Source organism: Chenopodium album, chromosome 21 (genome assembly GCF_948465745.1).
Source record: "Chenopodium album chromosome 21, dcCheAlbu1.1, whole genome shotgun sequence".
In the NCBI taxonomy this organism is placed as follows: domain Eukaryota; kingdom Viridiplantae; phylum Streptophyta; class Magnoliopsida; order Caryophyllales; family Amaranthaceae; genus Chenopodium; species Chenopodium album.
The window spans coordinates 8,297,302-8,309,600 of record NC_137854.1 but is presented as its reverse complement, the minus strand read 5'-3'; the positions used below and the strand labels follow the sequence as shown (position 1 = coordinate 8,309,600).

Below are 12,299 nucleotides of genomic sequence, written 5' to 3'. Positions count from 1 at the left end.
TGTAATTCCAAATTATTTTATTATAATATATACTGCGTATTGACACAAACAACATGATGACTATTATACTCGGGCTATATAATATTCATTTTTTAGATAGTGTATTATTATTTGCTGCAAGACATATACACAAGAATATGTAATCTAATCAAAACAACATGAATGATGTACTCCCTTTGCTCCAAATTACAAGTAACAAAATTTTACAAGATAATTTTCCCAATCAAACAAATCACAAAATTAAAGATGAACAAATATGTGAACAAGGTAAAAGCATAAAATGAGTGGATTAAAAAATTAAAGTAGTAATATCAAAATAATTTAGAAATTGAGTTTCTGAATGTGTCACATCATGTCTCTTAGTATTTTTGTTTTTTGAATCATTTGAGCTTATCAAAAATTCATTTTACTTCCTCCGTCTCTTTTTAGTTGAATTGACACGTTAAAACGGAGGTAGTATTTGTTTTGGGGATTAAGGATTGGTTTCTTGCTTTAATGGCAAGTGTTGTGTGTGTGTCTGTGTGTGTTTTTTTTTTTTTTTTGTTTTTTGGTTTCCATTATTATTTTATTATTATAGATGAAATAAGCATAGCATAAATATTATTATTTGTGACGGTAATTGAGGGGGTTGGTGTTTTGCTTAATTTTGTGGCAAGAGGATGTGTTTTCTTCCCTTTGGCCTTATTTTTACATGCAAATATATTATGGCCGGTTATCAAGTCATGCCACTGATGGGTGATGTACCGTAGATGATGACAGACTTTTAAAAAATGTTTGCATGCAATCCTCAAACTGGATTTAGTCTATGTCCTTTTTTTAGGCACTTGTACCTCACACGCTTGCGCGTGCAGTGTGTGTTATGCATGTTAATGAGATGAGTTAGAGAGCGCGTAATTGTATACTTAATAAGTCGTTTGCTCGTGCCTCTCATATTTCATGTGTATCGATCACAAGACATACCTTATTTTTTTTTCTTTCTTCTACAAACTACTGTTTATTTCATATACGCAAATAAGCAGCATGTTACATACGATACGTAAGTGAGAAGACGTACTTATTTTCTCTGTATCTTATCTTTAAAAATAAGAAAAATGAATAATAAAATAAAATCGTTTGTATATACTTGTGGCCGAGATTATAGAGGGTGAACTCAAGTTAAATTCAGGTTTGAAAGTGACTAATCTAAGCTAGCAGTTTAATTAGGTTATCAACCTTCGTTCAATACAACAGATTTTAGGTTGTTCTGTCTTATATATATTACTAGCTGCCTTAAAATTTCATTGTGATCTTAACTAGTCACTAATATAGTAGTTGCTAATGCAAGTAATATAAATCACATAACGCATGTAAGACAAATCAGTTATACGTTATTTTGGTATAACTACGCCTTCTGACCATTACATGTTTATAACAAGACTAATTAACCACACAAAATGTTGGAATGACTTCCCAAGAAGCAGTATAAAAAGCCAGCAATATGATAATATTTGAAGTAAACAAGCTGATTTGTTGTAAACTTGTAATTAACTAACAATGAACAACTTTAGCCTCTTTCAAGCTGCTAGAATTGCTAGACTGATGTTTTTCCTGGTGCAATCAGCATTTGCTGCATTAGGTAACGAACCCCTTTTTACCGAGTGTCTTGACCTCCATTCTAGTCCGCGGTATCCTACATCACAAGTCACATACAGCCAACACAACTCCTCATTTACATCCGTGCTTCAGGCATATGCTCGAAACATCAGGTTCCTGAAACCTGAAACACGAAAGCCATCCTTCATTGTCACACCAAAGGATGTGTCTAACATAGTTGCAACCATCCAGTGTTGTAAAACTCATTTCTTTGAAATGAGAATTCGGAGTGGTGGCCATGATATGGAAGGCCTCTCCTTCACTTCAAATGTTCCCTTTGTCGTCCTTGACATGTTTAACTTACGAGCTATTAATGTAAACTTAGAGGAGGAGACTGCATGGGTGGAGGCAGGGGCACAACTAGGTGAAGTCTACTACAAGATCGCCGAAAAGAGTTCCATGTATGCCTTCCCGGGAGGGGTGTGTCCAACAGTGGGGGTTGCAGGGCACTTTTCTGGTGGTGGGTACGGAAACTTGATGAGGAAATATGGACTTTCTGCTGATCATGTAATTGATGCAACAGTTGTGAATGCCAATGGCAGGGTTCTTGATAGAAAGGCTATGGGGGAAGATATGTTTTGGGCTCTTCGAGGAGGTGGTGCAGCTTCATTCGGTGTAATCCTTGCATTCAAAGTACAACTTGTTCGTATTCCTCCTATTGTGACTGTCTTTCAAGTGGCACGGTCTCTTGAGCAAGGCGCCTCCAGGGCTATGTACCGGTGGCAAGAGGTGGCACCAAATCTACCCAAAGAGCTCTTCTTAAGAGCTCGAGTGTCCGTGATCAAGGATCAAAAAGAAGGCTCAAAAAACAGATTGGCATTTACATTCATTGCCCTGTTTCTTGGAGAATCCAAGGAACTTCAAGACTTGTTAGCAAAGAGCTTTCCTGAGTTAGGAATATCCGCGAAGGATTGCCAAGAAATGCCATGGATAAACTCTACTCTTTTTTGGGATGACATTCCAAGTGGAACCTCCATTGAAATCCTTCTCAGTAGGGAATATGAAAGGCTATCTAGGAAAGTGAAATCAGACTATGTCACGAAACCAATACCTCAGGAAGGGTTAGAGCTTCTATGGAAAGAATTGCTAGACATGGATGGACTGGTAATGGAATGGAACCCTTATGGTGGGAGAATGAGTGAGATCCCAGCTAATGAAATCGCGTTTTATCATAGAGCAGGGAACTTGTTCAAGATCGAGTATGACTTTAAATGGTATGAAGAAGGGAAAGAAGCAGAGGAGCACCACATAGAATTATCAAGAAGGCTGTATAAGTTCATGACTCCTTATGTTTCAAATTCTCCTAGGGAGGCATTCTACAACTATAGAGATCTCGATTTAGGGACTAATACTGGTAGGTTTGCGAAAACTAGAGCTGAATTCGGAAACAAGTATCATGGAGGCAACTTTCAAAGGCTATTGAAGGTGAAACTTAAGGTAGATCCTCTAAATTTCTTTAGGGATGAACAAAGTATTCCACCCATTCTGAACCTCACCTGAAGAAACATGGATCTGATCAAAGGGGTTTGCTAATAATAGTGTAACCAACTAACAATTCATGTTTAAATAAGTTCTTAACTGATCACAAATTAAACATATGTACACAATACTTGCATTTAACAAATGCCATTTTTCGTATTCTTTTGTTTGGTTCTCATTATCATTAATAAAATTGTAACGTTTTATACCAAGCTTGTTAGTTGTTGGTAAACATGAAAACAATACACTTGTTTATGCTCATCTTGATTTTCATCACCCATATCTTTCAGCAACTGGTTGATCCCACATGATGAGAGCACAAATTACTTCTATTTTGGTCATTTTTATGCATATAATTTATTAAATTACAAATAAGAAAAAAAAAAAAGTAAATAATAGGTATGCTAAAACGAGAAAATATTAACAGAAATACAAATTAATCTTATGAAAAAAAAAGTGAGTATACAAAAGGTAAATATGAGGTAAAATTAATCTAAATGTACACCCAAAAAAAAAAAAAAAAAAAAAAAAAAAAAAAAAAAAAAAAAAAAAAAAAAAACCATGTATAAACAAATACTCTTTAAGTCCTTAAGAATTGGTTTGTAGAATAGTACATAAAAAACTAGACATTTTATTTCTTAGATGGGCACTAAACTCCATAAGAATTGATTTATAGAATGGTGATTTTTAATGTTTTGACTCAAAGAGTCAACTAAAAATTAACCTTTGCTTTGAATCATCATTTCAGTCTTTCAGAGGTTGTTTAGAAGCTGTTATTTAAGGTTTGGAGCCTGAAGTTTTGGGACCAATTTCAGATTGGGTAAAATCTTGCCAGGCCTGCAAATATGAATTCTGAAGTTCTGTTGAATTTTCACTATTTCAGTATAACCAACTTACAGTACAGTAGTATGCTTGTTACAACTAGCATCTTTGAAATGAATTGAACAGATGATACAAGCAGGAAAAATAGATTATGGTGTGTTATTGACAGGATTGTGCAACTATTCCAGGAACAAACATGTCAAGGCATGTCGTTGAGATACACATGATATGACGGTCACAGAGCTTTAGTCAAGATTCCGTCAAAAGACAATGTAGTTTAACAAATATCCTTTGCCTCAGGAGAACTCAGTGGATTTACGAGCACATCTACGAACCCTCCTGTTTAAGATCCCATAATCTAGAGTCAGTTAACCAAACCATGTAAATTCAGCTAAAACTGTCAAAGAGGGATTTCAAGTGAGAGAGAAGGGAATATGATCGAGGTTACAAACTTGTTATAAGCCTGGCTGTCATGTTGGAAGAGTTGAGCAGCCTCAGGATTTGCAGGACTTGAAGGATTGGGGTCAGTTAGAAGGGACTGTAGAGAACACAATAGATATAAATTGCCATTTTTATATTACTTATTCAACAATACATTAACTACATCGATCCCCAAGCAATAAACAGCAGATCATAGAAGCAGGACTAAGTAAAATACAAGACAATAGCTAGTGTACCTGGATAGATGTTAAGATTGTAGCTACATTATGGCAGGGTGACCAAGCTTCTTGGATGATATCCATGCACAAAGTTCCGTCATGATAAACTGCATTCCAGAAAGTAATATTGCAGAATGTTTCGGCACAATCAGTTGGTTATTAAGTGAGAAGTCCATCAACAAGCGGTTTATAAGTAAGAATCATAATTACTTCATATTTTCATACACCTATAAAATGGACATGACTTGCAAATATAACTACAATGAGAAATCAACCGCTAGATAGCAAAAAAGAGCCCAAAACAGTGCATAGCATGAAGAGCTGAGGTCTAAAGACTTAATTGACAAACAAGCATTGACAACACGGAATATAATCCCCATTGCACGTAAGAATGATCCTTCACTACATAATGTTCACATGAACATAATCCTAAGCAAAATGAAACCAGCAGCAATACTTCAAGGAAAATGATATTAGCTAAATTTGTTGCCATGATCAGATTAGAAATAAATTTTCAACTATGCCTGTCATTTTCCGATATTAGTTAGCACAATTAACATCTAAACCCTTCCTTGTTAAGTCCATTACACTTGCTTTATTTATTTTCATCCTATATTACTCTTAACTTATCACAAGAAACTTTAAATTACCAATGCACATTGCACAACCCATTTATTTTGATAATCAAAGTTTTATGGAAGAGTAACAGAGTAGAATTTACTTATTCCTTTATACCACCTTATATAGAGGTGATAATTGTACTCCGTATTAGAGTAATACTAAAACGTACAAGTAATAGTCCATTGATATTTAAGACGAACACACAATCCTTAACATGAAGAAAACTTTCTATATCAAGAATGATGGAAATGATACAAATTAGTCAAGTAATAATGCAATACCCAAAATTAACTTGCAAATTACAAACCAAAAATAAGAAAATCAATAGAGAAGTGAATTATTACCATTAGGATGAAAAATGTCAGAAGTAAAACGAACTCGAGGAGGCTTTTCTGGGTAATTATCAGTAAATGTCAACCTTAAACTAAAAACTCCACCTGCAAATTATACTTGGTATAACAAAGATCAAACAAAAAACCAGAAATTTTCCAAAATCAATGAGTTAATTAACAAAAATATAAACCCAGATCTGGGGTTCGAATCTAGATGAATAAAAACGAAAATGAAGATGTAAATACCTTCCCAAGGAGTTTCATCAGGCCCAAAAATGGTGGCACTCCAAACAAACAGATTATCATCTGACATAGGACTTGCACTACAACCCTGTAAAAATCAATTTAAAATCAACCCCATTAATTCAATTCTTAAAATTTGATTGATTAATTGATTTTTTGATTGAAATTAAGTTAATCAATTACTTCAGGAGGTTCATTGATGATAGATTTGAGATCGGACATGAGGCGAAGCTGAGATGAAGAAGAAGATGCCATTGATGGATTTTTGTTTAGTGAAAGAATGAATGAACAACTTCAGTCTCTCTCAATTGACTTGACTTTAATTGGGTGTTTGTTAGATTGAGATCTAATGCAATTGTTTGAAGAAAATGAGGGAATTTGACAAGGGAAAAAGATGGGAATTTTGAATGAAAAAAGATAAGATATAAAATGGAAGAAGAGAATCAATGGAATTGATGGGTTTGAGAGAGGAGAAGAAGAAGAGAAGGAATCAAAGAAAGAGAGTGATTTTCTTTGAAGTTCTCTTTTTCTCTCTCCTCGTCTTCCAAAATTCCACCTTCTCTTCTATGACGAATGTCAATTATCCTTCAAGAGGTGGTTTTGTAACGTTTTGTTTGTTACGGAGTATTTAGTTTATGTTTACCATGCACGGAAACTCTCGTAAGTCGTAATAAACATTGTCTCGTTTAATTTGCGAAAAGTCGAAAATGTTTAATTTAAGGATCAGAACTCAGCTGAGCTGAACTAATCTAAACTGAAACGAAATAAATATTTTATAAGAGAAAAAAATTAGGAGCTAAGCTAAACTGAACTGAATTTCAACGTATGAAAACAGACCCTTAGTGCATCACTTTATTTTGCAAAACAAGTTAAACCACATAATAATATGATAATTTTCAAGTCATACTTAGGCCTTGTTTAATTCACCTTATTTTTACTTATTTCAGAAAAATAAGTTCGAATAAGATCAGATCAGAAAAAATAAGTTCAGATTAGAAAATCGTTTTATGTGTAATTTTTTATTGCCAAATATCTTTGATTTCGTGATGAGAAAAAAAAAATATGAAAATAGCATATTAATAAAATACACATTATTACGAATCTAACAAGACCGCACTTGATATATTTTTTCCGTATAGATTATCGTATATTTAAGGTCAAGTCTGACATTCAAATCGGACCATATCAGACCAGATCAGATAAGTTTAGATAAGCAAAAATAAGGTGAACCAAACAAGCCCTTATTTATTAAAATTATTATTAGTATATTGAAATATGAAAGCCTTTAGAAAAATGTAAATAAATAGAAAATGAATTTCATGGGTAAATTAACTATTCTTAAATAAAAATAAAAATAAAAAAGAAAGAGAGTATGCAAGTATATATACGAGTATTAAACTGTGTAAATGGTGTGGGAAATATTTTATTTTATTGTGTAAATGGTTGAATGCTTGAATTGAAGAATTAAACTGTTTATAAAGGTGTGGGAAATATTTCGATTCACAAATAAAGAGTATGCGAGTATATATACGAGGATGTTAGAAGAGAAAAAATAGCAAGAGGGTTTAGTGGGTGGAGAAATAAAGAGTAAAATATACTCCGTAGAAGGATGCTTATTAGATTTGTCCTAATAAGACAAGTGATGCACTTATTTAGATACATATGGTGAGAGTAGTTTTTATTTGAATATTTCTAACTAGAGAATTTGTTCTTTTAAAAACTCCTCCAATTAATATTACATCGTAGTTCAAACTGGTACGGAGTAGTTGATTTGGATGTTGTCTAACTGATTTGTATATATATATATACATAGTCTTTACTCTTTAGGACTAAATTAAAGGACGTTAGAATGAAAAAAATGAAAATACGGAGTATAACATTAATTATACTCATTTACGCATAATTTGTCATACATTCCTACATTAATACATGATTAAGAAAGATATAAAATGTTAAATGTATATTTGTATCCTGGCTACATGTATCATTGCTCATTAAAAAAATCTTTTGATTATAAATCCTCCTCAATTGAATCTTTTATGCCAAGTCATAATTTGATGTAACTTTTCTTATTTAACATGATTAGAATGTGGATGGAATTTCTAAATTCCCACTACATTACATATTTACAAGCATGTCTACTTGATGCAATGACAAGATTGCATGATTCTCTGATCTGATGCTATATCAAATGTACCATTCACTTGTTATGTATTCTAAGAAATGCATTTTTTAATTTTGAGCACATGGGTTTTGTAGCCCATTGAACTTAGTTGCTTGCGTGATAAAGTCTAAACTCAAACACAAACTTTTTATTAAACCGATTTTAGTGAAAATCGGAAGAAAGAGGTCCAGTTTGGATGGCCCAATTTTGGCTCACATGTGTTTGTAAAAGAAAAAAAAGAAAAAAGAAAAAAAAAAACTTATTTTCTCTCTCCTCTTTATCAAACCGCTTCTCTTTCTTCTTCGATCTTCTTTTTCTCTCTCCTCTACTTCTCATCTTCTTTTGTTTTTTCTCTCTCCTCTTTTGGCGATTTTCTTTTTCTCAGTTCGCTAGTTGAATTTCTCTTTCTGCGATCTTTAATTCTCGACTTTGAAATTGATTGTTTACTCTTTTTTTTTTTTTTTTTTTTTTCAATTTCGTTAATTTTTAGTGTTTCGATTTTTAGGATTTTTGTCGTTTCAGATTTTTTTTAGTTTCTGCAATGGTGAAGAAAAATAGTTTGATTTCCGGTGATGATGATGTTGATGTTTTTGCTCTAGGTTAGTATTTGTACTCTTTTTTGTAAATTTTTTGTCGCTTTGCTTGGGAGATGGTCGGAATTGGTGGAATCGGCAATGGTTTTAGTGTTATCGGCGTTGCTAGCGGTGGTTACGGCGGCGACTTTTGATTTGTTTGAGTGATTGTACTGTTTTTTCATGACTATTGTTATTTTTGTGTTTTTTTTTTTATTGATTTTGATACTCTATTTTGCATATGTAGCTTAATTACTTTTGGGGTCACTTACGTGAAAAAAAGGGTCACTTTTGTGAAAATATAGGTCACTTTTGTAGAAGAAACAGGATCACTTTGTACGAAAAAAGGTCACTTTTCACAAAATGTTTGATATACAATAAAATTTTTGTAAAGCGGGGACATGCAAAAGTTTCACAAACTCAAAATTCTTAAAAATTATGGACTTCTTTAGATATGGGAATTAAATGTTAGTAATAAAAATTACATTTTGTGGAAAGTTATTATTTCCCTAATGAAACTTTTAAGAACTTCCTAAATTGGTTTGGTTGGTACGAAGACCCTGTTCTATTCAGATTATTTTCATTCAGTTCAGGTTAGCTTCAATAAGTTGGTTCAGTTCAGTTCTTTTCTTAATTTCCTTCTCTCAAAAAATATTCAGTTCCAATAAATTCAGTCCAGTTTAGTCAATCAGAACAAGCCTGAAGTATATCTTATATTTTGAGAGGATTTTTATGAGTTTGAGGGGCAAAGTGTTAAAAATGGTTGAAAGTGATACTTAGGGCCTGTTCTCATTTAATGAACTGAACTGAATTTATTAGAGCTGCGCTGAACTGAACTGAACTAAACTGAACTTATTAGAGCTGGACTGAATATTTTATAAGAGAAGGAAATTAAGAGTTGAACTGAAGTGAAAGTAATCGTATGAGAATAGGCCTTTAGCTTAACAGTAATTTAGAGATATGGTATATGAAGTATACATTAAGACGAGACCGCCACCAACTTGTTCTCACAAATGGAAATTGCTAAATAGTATAAATATCTACAATTTGCTTATTAGAAACCAATGTCATTATAGTTTCAATATTGGATGAAGAAAGAACAATTCTATTCTCATAAGACTGAGATATAATTAATAAGAACCATCTGCTCGGTTGCATTAATTCAAAATGAACATGAACCTTTAATTTTATAAAGATACTTCATAGTCCACATGTTACGTATGTGTCTGTCTGGAGTTAAAAGGAAAAAAAGAAACCTTTACTTTGTTTCTCTCTCTAGACTATAGTCTCAATTGTTTGAATGGTTATTTTTTACTGTATAATGTTAGCTTATATAAGAACAAACTAACTCACATAACTCTTAAAAAAAAAAAAAAAACAATTCCAATCTTATTAGAAATTAATCTTGCCTATTTGGGTGATTAAATTAGTATCTTACAAATTTGCAATTCCATAATTAAACCATTAGCAAGAGCAGTGAGTAGAATGTGTAATTAGCAGCTAACACCTTGTGTGATGTACTGATGTGTAGTATCTCTCCCAACTTTTGGTAAGATGGATTTTAGCAGTAAAGAATAAATCTTTATTTTGTGTAGTCGTTTTTAGCATCAGTTTACACAGTATACAGTACACAGTACTATTCCTATTTTTGATCATTTTTACATTACTTGTTTCTACTTATATCCTCTTCCTCTTACGCTACCATTTTTCAGACTCCTATCATCATATTTTCTCTCTCCTCCCTCCAAAAACCATCAAATTTTGGCACTGATTAACAACATTTCACATGTTTACTTCTTCCTATAAATATCCCTCTTTTTTCTACTTTCCAAAACTTCTCAAAAATTGCTCTTAATTTTAGCCCTCTTCATTTCTTCCTCAATGGTTGGCCGTTTGATCATTCTTGTACTACTCACATTGTCAATAATTTCCTCGACGACTATTGAAGGTACATATACATACCTGTCTGGATAATTGTCACGTTACTAGTTCAAATTGTATTATCAACGTGGCTAATGTCTTTTTTTTTTTGTACAGGTAGAATGCTTATTAAAGCAACAAAGGACGACAACTCAATCTCTAGTCTTTCGGAGGTAAGAATTATTTCAATTATTCTTCATTTCAAAATTTGGACTAGTTTGGATGTTAATTTCATTGTTGTACAAACTAATAGAGATCAAAAGACGAGGCGGTGGTGGCGGCGATACGAGGGCGAGAGATAGGATCAAGGCCACCAAGATGTGAAGGAAGGTGCAAATCGTGCGGGCATTGCCAGGCAGTTCAAGTGCCAACTACCATTTCTATTTCAGTCTCCAATATTGAGTATAAACCTATCACTTGGAAATGCAAATGTGGTAGCTCTGTCTTTAATCCTTAAGTACTTACTAATTGTAACTTTGTTAATCTGTCTTATTTTTTGTTACCATAAAAGTATAAACCTATAAAAGTATGGTATATATGTATGTAATTAAGAGGATAACATTATAATTATTATCCTACATTCCTACTATAATTTATAAAGCTTTTGGTAATTATTGTGATCAGCCTTCATATGGGATTTTGGGATGTATCATGTATGTATAGTTGTACAAATTCATGCCTGGAAAATTTAGTAAGGTTACCTTCGATAAACAATTGGTGATAATAGCCTAATAGGTAGAGTAGTTCATTAGACTTATACGAAGTATGATGTAATTAAGTAATATATATTCCCTCTTCTCTTTAATTGAATTGGGACTACTAATTGTCCTAAATCCGACAATTTAGTTAGGCTAATTTTTTACGAAGGCCAAACTAATGCTTCTAGATCTATGAAAGTGATGATTAAGATTAATAACTTGTCAGACCATCTAAAATAATACAAGTACTCAATATTACATTTATCCGTCATTTAAATAAGTAATGTATCAAATATTCAAGTATGTTGGAATTGAAGTAGTTTGTGTTATCATATATTTATATAAAGGAGTGCCCGTCAAAATTTAGTTTAGGGAAATCAATTTTCACAAAGGTTATGTGATATAGACACTCAAGTGTCTGTTCTGATTAACTAAACTAAACTGAATGAATATTTTATAAAAAGAAGAAAATTAAGAACTGAACTGAAAATAATATGAAGAGAACAAAACCTTAGTCCAACTCAGTCAATTGGTTAGCTCATTAAAAAAGTTGGCCACACGCACTAGTTTAACCCAAGTTGTAAACTTGTAGTTATTCAATCTCACAAAAAAAATAAAAATAAAGGATGTATTTTACATTCAAGAATATCAAAATTTTATAATTTAACTAATGTACGAAATTATTGTTATCAACAGTCAAAGCGTAAATTTAATTTCATGAATCAGGGAAATTATAAAATTGAAGTTGAGATCGAAAACCAAATGTTATGTCAAAAAAGGAAATATTATTTGAATAAAATCACAAAAATATTGATTTTGATGTAACATAGGAAAATTTCCTTGCACAGTTGATAAATCATTCATTCATTTTAGCGTTTTCATGGGTCTGTAGAGTCAAATCTCTCCTCTCCTAGAGTACATTACAGATGTGACTGTACTAGCTTCAAGCTTGAAAGTTCTCTCTTCTCTCTTTATTTTGGAGAAAAATACAGTAATTATTAGATTGACGAACTAATTGTAGTAAAAAAAAAAGATTTATAAAAAAAAAAAAAAAAAAAAGGTAAAAAGGAGAGAAATAAGATCAATCATTCAAGAAGCTCATGAAATGACAGGACACCTGAGTTAACATGTAACGTCTTTTACTTATTTCTATTTCT

At 32.4% G+C, this 12,299-nt stretch overlaps 2 protein-coding genes and 1 pseudogene across 2 annotated transcripts; 2 read left to right on the top strand and 1 right to left on the bottom strand.

Annotated features, from left to right (window-relative positions):
- The first annotated feature begins 1,533 nt into the window (after positions 1-1,533).
- LOC145600289 (berberine bridge enzyme-like 8 pseudogene) lies at positions 1,534-3,132 on the top strand (annotated as a pseudogene).
- An 822-nt stretch (positions 3,133-3,954) lies between these two features.
- On the bottom strand, positions 3,955-6,379 carry LOC145601633 (ubiquitin-conjugating enzyme E2 2-like). Its single transcript, XM_081657686.1, has 6 exons — positions 5,972-6,379; positions 5,792-5,876; positions 5,558-5,650; positions 4,611-4,699; positions 4,386-4,471; positions 3,955-4,272 (listed from the first exon to the last, which is right to left on the bottom strand). The coding sequence occupies exons 1-6, from the start codon at positions 6,041-6,043 to the stop codon at positions 4,230-4,232; spliced, it is 468 nt and encodes a 155-aa protein (XP_081513812.1). The 5' UTR covers positions 6,044-6,379; the 3' UTR covers positions 3,955-4,229.
- Positions 6,380-10,131: 3,752 nt separating this feature from the next.
- LOC145603089 (EPIDERMAL PATTERNING FACTOR-like protein 2) lies at positions 10,132-11,057 on the top strand. Its single transcript, XM_081659207.1, has 3 exons — positions 10,132-10,472; positions 10,562-10,617; positions 10,698-11,057. The coding sequence occupies exons 1-3, from the start codon at positions 10,406-10,408 to the stop codon at positions 10,899-10,901; spliced, it is 327 nt and encodes a 108-aa protein (XP_081515333.1). The 5' UTR covers positions 10,132-10,405; the 3' UTR covers positions 10,902-11,057.
- Positions 11,058-12,299: the final 1,242 nt, after the last annotated feature.

What these genes read in the sequence shown, in the direction of transcription:
- LOC145601633 (XM_081657686.1), bottom strand. Translation starts at nt 6,043, where the DNA reads ATGGCATCTTCTTCTTCATCTCAGCTTCGCCTCATGTCCGATCTCAAA. An exon ending in TGATGAAACTCCTTGGGAAG is followed by an intron (nt 5,651 to 5,791) that starts GTATTTACATCT and finishes TATAATTTGCAG; the next exon opens with GTGGAGTTTTTAGTTTAAGG. An exon ending in TGACATTTTTCATCCTAATG is followed by an intron (nt 4,700 to 5,557) that starts GTAATAATTCAC and finishes TCTGGAATGCAG; the next exon opens with TTTATCATGACGGAACTTTG.
- LOC145603089 (XM_081659207.1), top strand. Translation starts at nt 10,406, where the DNA reads ATGGTTGGCCGTTTGATCATTCTTGTACTACTCACATTGTCAATAATT. An exon ending in TTCCTCGACGACTATTGAAG is followed by an intron (nt 10,473 to 10,561) that starts GTACATATACAT and finishes TTTTTTGTACAG; the next exon opens with GTAGAATGCTTATTAAAGCA. An exon ending in CAATCTCTAGTCTTTCGGAG is followed by an intron (nt 10,618 to 10,697) that starts GTAAGAATTATT and finishes ACAAACTAATAG; the next exon opens with AGATCAAAAGACGAGGCGGT.